At 45.4% G+C, this 12,251-nt stretch overlaps 1 protein-coding gene across 6 annotated transcripts in view; it reads left to right on the forward strand.

The window, feature by feature from the left end:
- Positions 1-12,251, forward strand: part of FAF1 (Fas associated factor 1) — a 152,884-nt gene that overhangs the window by 131,148 nt on the left and 9,485 nt on the right. For all 6 annotated transcript variants that reach the window (XM_065071395.1, XM_065071396.1, XM_065071392.1 and 3 more), the window contains 3 exons: positions 1,432-1,512; positions 1,800-1,877; positions 5,343-5,558. In XM_065071395.1, the coding sequence (XP_064927467.1) occupies positions 1,432-1,512; positions 1,800-1,877; positions 5,343-5,558 (375 nt within the window). The remainder of the gene's footprint in view (positions 1-1,431; positions 1,513-1,799; positions 1,878-5,342; positions 5,559-12,251) is intronic.

Below are 12,251 nucleotides of genomic sequence, written 5' to 3' on the forward strand. Positions count from 1 at the left end.
TTTGCAAAACGATGCCGTTATGTGGAACGAACCTTGTATGTAAATGGGCAGATCAACGTAACTCTTCCAGAAGCAGCAGGTAGCAGACTTCAGCGCGTGTGGGCGACGGGAGCGCGTTCGCCGTGGCGCGGCGCTGCGCCGCCGGTCGCTGCGGGTGCCCGTGCAGCCCTGCAGGTGCGAGGGAGCGCGGGCAGCGGGCGCTGGCGCCGGCTCCGGAGGCACAGTGCCCGGGGCCCTGTGAGGAGATGGACGGCAGGCTCTTATATTAAGTGTTGCTCCAAAAGATGCGTTAGGGCTTATTTTCAGGGGATGTCTTATTTTTCCATGAATAACAATCTACATTTGTTCTTGAACAAAAAAATCAACATTTATTCAAATATAGTCATGTCATCACATTCTGTCACATCTGTCACATCTGTCCTGCTGCGTTCTATTGCCAGTTAATTTTACTTTTTTACATGTATAGCTGCCTGGACACTGTTTAAATCAACTTTTTAATGAACCGTAACTAGGGCTTGTTTTTGGGGTAGGTCTTATTTTTGGGGAAAGAAAATATGAAGCTAATGATTGTACACTTGGCTTTTTCAGACGTCCCCCAGTGCAGTAACTCCAGCTTTCGGGGATATCCCCTTCTTAGACCTGTATGGTTGATGCTTCACTTCGTCATACCTGTATTTTTAGTACACCCTTCTTTTTTATGCTGTGATCACTAATAATATACTTTGCCAGGTTTTCTGGTTTGACATTGGCATGATAACCTCGTGTGTCTTGTCTGCCTGTATCCGTGTGTTTGAGACGCTTCAGAGCAGGACTTGCTACTTTCCCATCTTTGTATATTATTCAGCACAATGTGAACCGAGGCCTCTGGATGATGTTTAATAGTCATGACCCTGGATGGATCCTGCTAAGAGTGTTTTTACCAGGGACAGACCTGGGAACAGACCGTTGTCACAGGACGAGCCATGAGCTGCTGCCAGTCTGAGCTGAGAGTGAATTAAAATGCAGCCTCGTCCTCCAGACCTCGCTCTGTCCTTCCCTGTTACAAGAGCATCCAAAGTGTCGGCTGCAGGACGAGATCCCTGAGAGATCCTCCGCGCCCGTGCCCTCCCGTGACCGCACCACCGCGGGTCTGACACGGGAGGAGGCTGCGCTGGCTGGTTCTGCCAGCCCGGGGCCAGGGCTTGGACACGCCAGCCCGTAACGCACATGGCCCTTCAAGCGTGGCTTAGGAAAGTCGTGATTTTTAAAGCCAAGGTCGCCCTTGGGGCGCTTCTGAACTCATTTCTCCTAGCAGTAGTTAGCCGAGTAACGCAGTCAAATATCTTTAAGTCACTGGAGTAAAAGAATGCTGGTGAACATGAAGACATCACATTGGTCAGTGTTTGCTGATGGTTTTCCTCCTCTGATATTTTTTCTTTTTCTTTTCTTTAGGATGAACGTGAAGCCAGAGAAAACGTGAAAAGAGAGCAGGATGAAGCGTACCGCATATCGCTGGAGGCCGACAGGGCCAAGGTGCGCTGAGCGCGGGACGGGCGGCAGCCCCTGGCGCCGAGGGTTCTGTCTGTGCTGCTGGGAGGGGGGCACGGCAGCGGCTGTGAAACGGCACTGGGTACGGTCACTGGGAGGAGACGTGGCTGTATCAGCGTGGGAAGGGAGTGATAAAAAACATCACTTAATAAGTATCCTATTTCCTGTATTAATTGCTATAGAAAAGTTGAGAAGTTTCTCTGCCTTTATATATCTAATGCACCGCTGTGGGAAGCGCGGGACACGCGTGTGATGCTGTTTGTGTTTGTTAGAGGGAAGCGCAAGAGAGGGAGATGGCAGAGCAGTTTCGCTTGGAGCAGATTCGGAAAGAACAGGAGGAAGAACGCGAGGTGGGATATTTTACCTTTTCTGGCTTTTTCGATTCATTAAGTTTGTGGACATTGCAACTTTAATTAAAAGTATGCTTTTAATGTGAACATCATTTTTTTTATGATAAATTTCTTCCTATATATACATAAAATATAGTGCAGCTAAATAATTTTAATCTACTGTTTCCTAGCTTTTCTGTTGTATCGTGTGAGTCACAGTTAGATCAGTTGGGTGTGAATTGCAGCCAGATGTTAGACAAGCTAAAGCAGACCCGTGAAGTGCGCTCTGGACGTGGCGGAACCTTTGCGGACCTCAGGCCCTGGTTCTGCAGACCCTCCTTTTAGAACTGTGGTACCGCGGAGCCCTCTCGTTTCTGCCGGGAAGCAGCACAAAGCCTGCCTGCAATTCCGATCAAACCGTTTGCCACGTTCAGTTTGGGAGACAAAGCACCATTTTAAAAAATCTGAAGAAATTCAAAAATCTATAAATTGGATGTGTGGTACCTTTCTAAATTTCTAAACAGTTTTCCGTAGAGTCTTCCGTACAAGGAAAAAGGCATTTAAATGAACACTTTATGTCTGGACTTAGGCAAGAAAACAGAAACCATGTGCTGGTATTTCTAAAGGACTTTGAAAAGTGGTACTGACAGACAAATGTCTTGACCACAATCAGAGTTTGACTGTAGGCTAATAAATACAAAGCTGTATCAGCATCCCTGTTGAATATGTATTTCCTGAATACGTTCCAGTATTCTGTAAAATATAAATAAAACATAAACATTAAAAATACTCATTCATTTATACAAAATATCAGGGTTCTAATATTTTTGGTGAACTTAATATAACTTCTTTGCTTTGACTCCTATGGATTATGGAGATTTGAAATGTGGAATGATATTCTCGTTCAATTCTCCACTTAGTTAAAGTCCTTGAAACTCCCGGAATCCTGGTAAATCCAAGCATTGCTTGTTCCCCCACACGTGACTTAAATGTATACTTGACATTTCAGTCCTGTGTGCTTTGCTGATGTATGAAAAATTGCATTATAAAACTGCAAAAAAGTTGGCTGTGAACACATTTATTATTCCCTGAGGTAAACCCAATAAACAAACTGTATGAGCAATGCATTTGCATTTATATATTTCGACCAAGATAATTGCATTAAAGACCCTGAGCCATTTAAGCATTCAAGAACGCTTTAAACAGTAGTGCGGTGTAAATACTCGCTTCAGTGCAAACAGCAGTATTCCACGGTTTGGGAAGGATGCAGCCCACGTCTTCGTTATCCTGGAGCATCTGCCGACTTTTTTGGCTCCTGTTAAGGTGAGCCAAGGATGGGGCTAAAGCACAACTGCAGGAGCGGTGCGCAAAACCGACGGTGAGAACGGTGTGAAGAACAAGGGTAAGATAGTTCTGTGCGGTTAGTAGCAATGAAACCGGACTGTGGGACAATGAGCTCAGCCTCCAACAGGAAGGATGTTTTTCGGCTTTTTGAGTCATTTTGCACACGTAGAAACGGTGGTTGTATGTGCTGCTGAACCTTTGCTGACACCTCGGCCTTTGGGAGATTGTTTCTGACACGGAGGTTGCGAGACTGGTCCCTGTTAACAAAATATACCTGGGCTTCCCTGTTTTAGCGCGGACCACAGCAATGAAAAGAACAGGATCTGTTTGCTTAGTAGAATCAAAGGGATTTTAACAATAATGTTTACTAACACTCCCCATTTTCAAGTATACAGATTACTTATCCTGAATTGTTCTGCAACAGTGTTTACTTACCAAAGTGGCTTTATGTTCAGTTTGTATATTTAAAATCTGACTATTGAGCTATTCACATACTGAACATCTTTTTATCAACAGACTGGAATTGCTTGTTCAGGTCCAGGAGTTATTAACGTGATCCATCTCGCCGTTGTTTTCTGCCTCGCTTTGCTGGTACAGAACATCCACTGTAAATTGCCATTTTACGTTGAAGCCTGGGAGACTAGTTACTTTGGGGAGCGACGCACTCTTTGCACAGAGAAAAGAGCTCTAATGAGCTACTGTTGTTTATTTTTCTATAATATAATTGATTGGGTTCAGTAAATAATGTAGCATCTGTTGTTATACTGTGTGGGGAAATGTCAAAACAGAAAGATAGTAAGCAGGTGGTTGAGCACGGAGAGAGAAAATTAAAATAGAATCTATTTAAAATATAATCTCATAGTAGATCAGCAAAAATGAACTCAAGTTCTATGTATAAATATTTATACTGAGATATAATTTGATCAGAGGTGCGTGTGTGAGAAGTAGACTATTTAAAAGCCTCCATAATCTTGCTTCTGCCAGTCCTTTCTCTTCAATGTAATCATCCCCCATCCGTTTCTGGGATTAAATGACCTTGGGGGGGTTTCCAAAGGCACAAATAGCAACTGTGAATCTTGACGTGTCCTTGAAGAGGTGGGTGAATCCCTGCCCGCCTCTTCAGTCTGAAGAGTTCTCCCTCCGCAGGCTCAGTGACGTTCTCCTGAGGTGCCGCCTCAGGTGAGGGGTGCGGCCACAAGGCGACTTTCCAGGGGTGACCTGATGTTTGGGTGCCAGTGCGTGGCCGTGGGAGCCGCCGGCGCTCAGCACGCTGGGAACCAAGTGCTCGCGTTCAGCGCTCGCGTTCAGGCGTCAGTTTCTAAAAGCCCTTGTGATCAAAGGGTTAGTGCTGCAGTAGCTCCGGGGGCAGAGGACACAGAACACAGACTGGGCTCCTCCCGTGAAACCTGTGTGAGCAGAACACGGGCAGCGTCGTTGCTGGCTTGGGGGCTGATTTTGTGCGAGTTGCGCAGAAAATGTGCATACCTGTGCTTGGAACCCTCTTCCTGCACATAATAATAGTTGCTTGCTCTAAATCTTAGAGATCCCATTTCTCTCCTCCCAGTTTTCTTCTTTGACTGTTCCTACTGTCACATATATGCTGTGTATCCCATGTACTTCCATGATAGTTTTTAATTATGTCTTTCAATGGTGTTTTACTCTATTGTAAATCTGCATATATTTCATTTTCCTCTCAATTGGCACTAATGGTCTTGTCTTCGCTGCAAATGGTCAATTACTGTGAGCAAGAGGAAGGTGATTTGATAAGTGCATTTAAAGAAATACTTTTACTGCCTTTTCATTTATACTCTTTAAGGAAGAAATTGGCCACTTGACAATTATTCTCTCATTCAAATTTTTTCCAAGGCTTTCTGCCAAACGATTAAATTACTTATCCCCATCGTGCATTTACTGTAGACCTAATAATATGTGCTATAAAGAAGGATTTATTTTAATTAGTTGTCTGGCGGGCCGTTATGAAGGAATGAATAAAACCGATTTTGTCATTGAGATACGAAGCACAGCTCTGGCTCTGGAGCACTCTGGCAGCTCTCGAAGTTCTAGAAGAAATGAAGAGAAAAGCTCCCCGTCCTTTTCCTCTTTGCTGGCGTTGCAGCCTAACTGGTGATCTTCCTTCCTCAGGCTATCCGGCTGTCTCTCGAGCAGTCTCTGCCTCCCGAACCGAAGGAGGAGAGCACCGAGTCCGTCAGCAAGCTGCGCATCCGGACTCCCAGCGGGGAGTTCTTCGAGCGCCGTTTCCTGGCCAGCAGCAAGCTGCAGGTTGTCTTTGATTTCGTAGCGTCCAAGGGATATCCCTGGGAGGAATACAAGCTGCTGGGCACCTTTCCCAGGAGAGATGTAAGTACACGTACCTTTCAGGAATAAATACCACTGCCTGTTAGTCCTGTGTGTTAGATGAGCAGTATGTTGTAGCATGCAGGGTAAAAGATGTGCCTGAATGCGCTGCCAAGCCGGGCGCTGCCTTCCCAGTGCTATTGTAGTTGCAGACACAACTGCACTGCGACATCTGTTTCCAGGGACAGTGTGAAAATCTTCTGTTTCTGGAACAAACAAGTTGAGGACCACAGTCAATGAAAACTGCCCAAATATGCTGAGCCAACATCGCTCACGTGCTGTTTTGAAGAAGCTGCATCGATATTAGTATGCTGTTTGGGTCCATGACAGGCTGCTTTTGATGGTTTTATAGCACACAGTTAGGAGCTTATCAGTACATTCTAATAAATTATTCATCCACCTGTTACGTAATAACAGTAGATGATCATTTGTATCTCCTACCTCCAAATTCTGATGATGTACTTGCTGTAACTGATTTTAAAAATCAATAGTTTGCAAAAGGCAGTTAAATTCAGTTGATTTATCAACAGATATTTATGTGCTGATTACGAAATTTCTTTAAAAATACACCTGTATGTTTTCTGCTCTATTACCAGTTGACCTTTGTTTCCATTTAGCCATTGTCATGGCAAAGGTGGAAGTCAGTGTGCCCAGCTGTGCGGCACTGACCTGGGCCCCACAGCCGGGCGCTGACGGTCCAGGGCCGAGCGCCGCAGGCGAAGTTCCGCAGCTGTGGGCCCGCGCTGCTGGGCGCTGCGGGCGCGTGGGGCAGCGCCGGGGCAGCCGGGGCTGTTCGCTGGGGCAGGTGGGTGGTTAAGCCATTTTCCATCGAAGGAGCTCCATAACTTTGGCTTTTCCATTGTGCTTCCCGTCGCTGCCCCTGGAGGAAGTTCACGAGGATCAAGACTCTGACTTGCATGTTTACAATACTGTTTTGTAACACATACCTCTTGCTTATCATCTTATTTGTACGTACTCCAGAGGGTCACCAAGTGCTCCAAAGGGGAAGAAAATAATGTCTTTAGCAGGCATATAACCTTGAGAGTGTGTGTGATCTCTGACCAACTTCTGGCATAACGCTGTGAACAGGATTGTGGTGCTTACAGCTTTTCTTCCACCTTGTCTTATAGTGAGAATTCTGATTAGTCAGACTGAAAACCAGAATTTAAGACATTTTATTAATCACTGATTAACTAAATCCTTAAGCATGTAGTATCATTTCCAGTGGAGCCAAAACTAGAATTCATCTGTGTTTCCGGGATTACTGATCCTTCATTTTACTTGACAGAAGAAAATCAGTCTTTTACAGTCTAAACAGTGTTTTTGTGGATTTGCAATACGCTATAAGTCATACCTCCCCACCTGTGACATACTAAGGTCTCAGTACATATTTGATATAAAAAACCCTACAACTATAGTACTCTAACTTTTTACATTTGTTTTGCGCTTTAGACTGTCTGTTTCTGTACTTAATCACCTCGTCATCATTATTAATTTTAGTCCTCTGTAACAAACTCAAAAACTGGTCAGACAACTCATCTGAGAACAAATTTTAAAAGAAGAAAAGAAAAGGAAAAGAAAAGAAAAGGAAAGGAAAAGAGAAGAAAAAGAAAAAGAAAAAGAAAAAGAAAAAGAAAAAGAAAAAGAAAAAGAAAAAGAAAAGAAAAAGAGAAGAAGAAATACCACTAAATGAGGCCAGGCTGGTATTTTCAGTAAGGCAAAGGCAGGAGAACTTGCTGGCGGGACACAGAGCCATTGGTCTGTTCCGTGGGAAGCAGAGACCCTGTGATTCCAACCTAATAATGCCGTGTATGAGGAGTCACATGAGTGATTCATCCCGATGGACTCCGTGTCTGTGTACGAATGCGCTTGCATTGTGACCACCAGAGCTACAACAGACGAAAAATGATCCCCTGGGGACTGGTAACCACTGAGAACCATCAACGGCATCTGCCGCGTTCCCCAGGTTTGGAACACTGGGGACGTGCAACTCCATAGACAGATTAAAAAACCAGTAATTGATGAATGCCGTGGAAGTGCAGTGAATGTATGTACTCATTGCCCCAGGCTTCGTGGGGTATAGTCCCTTAAAAATACGCTGGTAAGCTGCCAAGACCCTTCTGCTGTGTGATATGTATCACAAACATCCACTGCAATCTGAGCAACAAGAACTTGGGATGCTTGTGCTCCTCCAGAAAACACTAGCATTTGAAATGTTTGTTTAGATTTAAACGATATATGACATTTTGGAATAAATCTGTTTGGAATATCAGAATGACTGTGCTGGAGTTTTTGCTGCAATAAGATGAAAACATGTCTTCTCCAGTTAGTATTTTTTCTTCCATCCTAATCTGTATTACAATAGCGCGCACGCCCCCACAAGTGTTTCTGTCTTATAAAAACAAGGGGATTATCTTCAACCGAAACACCATTTTCTTGTGATAGACTTGTTAGAGAATTTTTACCTGCTTTTTAAAAGCCAACACTGATACAATGTTGTCGAGGCGTTTTTGCTTCTTTGGTAAATAAAAATTCATTAGTTCTTAGTTCTGTGTTCCAGTTGCTTACACAGATATCCTTAGCTAACTTAAAGTTGGTATCATAACCCTACTGTAAATACAAACTTCTACACAAGAGTAAATACACAGATTAACCTTTTCCAGACACGACTTGTAGATTTTGCAGCAGCAGTGACATTCCAAAGCAGTTAAGCACATGCAGTGACTCGTTATTGGGTCTTTGTCGACTGTGTTGTTCCCAGCACTGAAATCAGCTGTTGGCGCCTCCTCTCGCCGTCCCTGGCGGGGCGGCACCGGGTCAGCGGCGCCAGCGGGTAACTCGGGCCTCTAGCTTGGACAACATTTGGCAAACATGTCTTTCGGGGCGAAAAATCTGTTATAAGTTCTTTGCATTATTCTTAAGTGCACCTGCAAAGGCTTTATGGAGGCAAGCGTGTGCGCCGTTTACATGAATGTGCTGCGTTTAGAATTATAGTTCCTTTTCCTTCAAGAACTGGCTTATCTTCAAAATACATCTAATATTCTCATGCTCAGTCAGCCTTCTCGTTCAGCATTTCTTCCGAGTCCCCTTCTCTCAGACAGTTGTTTCTTCGCAAACACTGTCTGCAGCAGTCCAGCCTGCGGCTGCAGGACCCACCTTTTCCCAGCGCCCAGACCTCCGCATGATCAGGTCCTCATTCCTGCTGCTCTGGAGACCTGCAGACATCTCCCTCAAACTCTTCAGCGTCTCGGAGACCAGGCGTTCCACCGCAGCTCCAGCAAGAGGCTGAATTGCACCACGTCCTCTGAAACTACGGGAGGAACACGCAGAACACGTTTGCCCACGCTGGGCTTCGGCCGCGCTCTGAGGGGCAGCGAGGCGCCTGGGAAGGCCTCGCGGTGTCTGCCAGGGGGGAGCGCCCCCGCATGCTCTCGCTTTTGAAAGACTGAATTTTATCATTTCTTGTGTAAAAAATCAAAATCGCAATCTGCAATTCCTTCTGCTCATTTCTCCTTAAGGTGGAACGTTATTATGTATTTGAGAGTGTGCCTTTTGCAGACACGGTATTAGAGGCTTAAGCTCTTTATTTACTGTATCTGGAAGCCCTGGTAAGCCGAGACTTCTACAGTATTTCACATTTTATTTTTCTGAGCCACGGCTTAGGATCAGGTGGCAGTTAAGTCACTTAAGGTTATTTAAATGCATCTAAAATGTTGCTTAATAATTCAGAACCAGTTTGCTCTGTTTAGAGTATTAAGATTTTTTAAATCCTTTTAATTAACCAATTTCAACAGCAGTTTAAATAAACAGAAACAAAAAACCTGTCTCCCTTGAAAAGGGCAGAAAATAGATTTAACTCAAATTGCATGTCAGTTTAAATGAGGCATGATCAGGATTTCAGTCAATTTGAGGCCAGATAATTCTTACTGTTAGATGGGAGTAAGGAGTAAGATACTCCCGCAGACGCAGAGGTGGTCGTCCGTTCCGGTGCTCTCACACCACGCTGCAGAGCGCAAGGCCCGGGGCGGCCAGCTGCGCGCAGGCCGCGCGCGGTCACCCGCGGGTAGCTGGCCTCTGGTGTTCCCGGGCGCCGTGCTGGAGCACCATCCCCACATCGCGCTGCCAGGTAGTTTGGCAATGTCTTTATATCACTTCTGGAAGCTATTCTTTGTAAGCATTGTTCTGCATTCCACTACCTCCCTCAAATAACCTGCTCTTAAGCTCATGAGGTGGTGTTTAAACTCTTTAAATAGTTCATGAGAAAGTCCTGTGTCCAGGACCATCTGTGGCTCTTTACTCTTTCTCCTGATCATCCCCTTGACAGAAAGATGGCAGAAGGATGTTGTCGTGAGAAGGGATTCACGCAGTGCCATGGTTATACCCAACAGCACTTGTAGGTACTTCACATAAATCAGGAAGGTAGCTCGAGTATGTCTTGTGGCAAAGGAGGCTTTCAGATGAATGAAATATTTTTCTGATATGTTAAAAAATTTTGAGAATGTTTTTGTAGGTTCAGGGAAAATTTAATGGGATCCATGTAATTTTTCCAGTCATTTTGGTTACTGGTATTTATATTTCCTGCTACATAAAATAGTACTCATCTGTTTTAATCCACATAAGTTTTTTCAGGTCAGTATAGATCTGATCGTGGCATGTTTTTATCAGCCCTGATCTAGTTTACACAAAGCCACAGCCACCTGCAAAGGTAGACGTCCCTCCTCTTTCATTTACAGCTTTCCTTAAGTCAATACTACCTGCCCCTGCCTCTCCTCTCTTTTCAGGATCTGTTATTACTTTATTTATTCAAGCAGCTATGTTTAGTTTAGTTAAGACACTGAGAAGTTGCCTGAGCGCATGGCCACACCAGCCCAGCGTGTTCGTGCCGCTGCAGAGCCGTGGCTTCTGATCCTTCTTCCCAATGACTCGCGCTGTAGCACGGCTGGGCTGGCTCACCCGAGCGCGGGAGGGACGGACCGCGTGTCACCGCGGCCAGAGCCCGCAGCGTCACCACGGCCAGAGCCCATAGTGTCACCGCGGCCAGAGCCCGCAGCGTCACCACAGCCAGAGCCCGCAGCGTCACCGCAGCCAGGGCCCATAGTGTCACCACAGCCAGAGCCCGCAGCGTCACCACAGCCAGGGCCCATAGTGTCACCACAGCCAGGGCCCGCAGTGTCACCACAGCCAGGGCCCGCAGTGTCACCACAGCCAGAGCCCGCAGTGTCACTATGGCCAGAGCCCGCAGTGTCACCACGGCCAGAGCCCGCAGCGTCACCGCGGCCAGGGCCCATAGTGTCACCACAGCCAGGGCCCATAGTGTCACCACAGCCAGAGCCCGCAGCGTCACCACAGCCAGGGCCCGCAGCGTCACCACAGCCAGGGCCCATAATGTCACCACAGCCAGGGCCCGCAGTGTCACCACAGCCAGAGCCCGCAGCGTCACCGCAGCCAGGGCCTGCAGCGTCACCACAGCCAGGGCCCATAATGTCACCACAGCCAGGGCCCGCAGCGTCACCGCAGCCAGGGCCCGCAGCGTCTGCAGCCCCGAGGTCTTGCTGCTGTTGACAGGCGTGTTGCTCACAAACAATAGCATCGCAGCCTTTGGTCAGCACCTGCAAAGGGAGCAGGTGATACTCTTGCCCACTCAAGTCAATGGCAGTACCTTAGAGAATATTGGGGCCATTTTGCTTCTTGCTTTGTGGAAATATAATTTCAAGATGTGTAGTCAAAAATTCTGTAAGTATCACAGAAAAATTTTTTGTAATGTTTTCTTCCAAGAAAGACTTGATCTGTCTTTTCAGACCTAGTGTCTTTGCATAACTAGGATATCCAAAGATGAAAGCTCTTCATGTATCAGGTCACTGAAAGGAGGTAGAAGGAATGTCTTCCTCATTACACAGACGTAAGCTTATTCTGAAAAGAAATAGAATTACATTCTATAGGTCAGTATAGTTTCTAATCTCTTACAACAACTCTATTTGGATACAGGGATTGTTGAACCAACTTCAGGAAATAGGTGTGCGTGTCAGATGAGCTGTTTTACCTAAGACTAAAGTAAGCAAGCGTTCAGCCCGGCTCTGGGTGCTGCAGGCGGTATGTGAACTCTCCCTTTGTCATCCTCGTTAGTTAAGCCAATGACTAATGCCAACCCTGTGATTAATGTATTCCACCCAAGTACATCCCTCTGACCAAAACTGTTGTTTTATTCAGCTCTGCCCCATTTTACACAACATTTATTTCAGGGGAGGCACGCTATTGTTCACGAGAAGATGCCCTGGTTAAGCCACAGAGCTTTGCTGTTGCATGTGGCACTATCCAGCTTAAACTGGGCTTAAGAGATTTTGTACTCGTACCCCAAAATTTTTCTTCATGTCAATTTTATGTGTTTCTTTCTCCTCATAGGAAGAAAATGTAGTGACAAAACATTGAAGAGCCTTTGTAATAGTATGATACTAAGAATGCTGTGTCTGGTTACCAGAAAATTTAATGATCTCCTGCTGTTTTGGTAATTGCATAAGTAATACATCAGACTAAATCACCAGAGCGGTCTTGGGTGCACCTTTCATTCTATTTACCTATCTATTATACCAATCACAATGTTATACTGTAGATATCATTGTGATATCTGAACATCTTAATCCTTTGAACTCCTGATAAAAATCCTTTTGGATTGTTTTTCCACACAGTTATAATTAAGTG

The sequence above is a fragment of the Columba livia genome, chromosome 8 (genome assembly GCF_036013475.1).
Source record: "Columba livia isolate bColLiv1 breed racing homer chromosome 8, bColLiv1.pat.W.v2, whole genome shotgun sequence".
Taxonomy (NCBI): Eukaryota; Metazoa; Chordata; class Aves; order Columbiformes; family Columbidae; genus Columba; species Columba livia.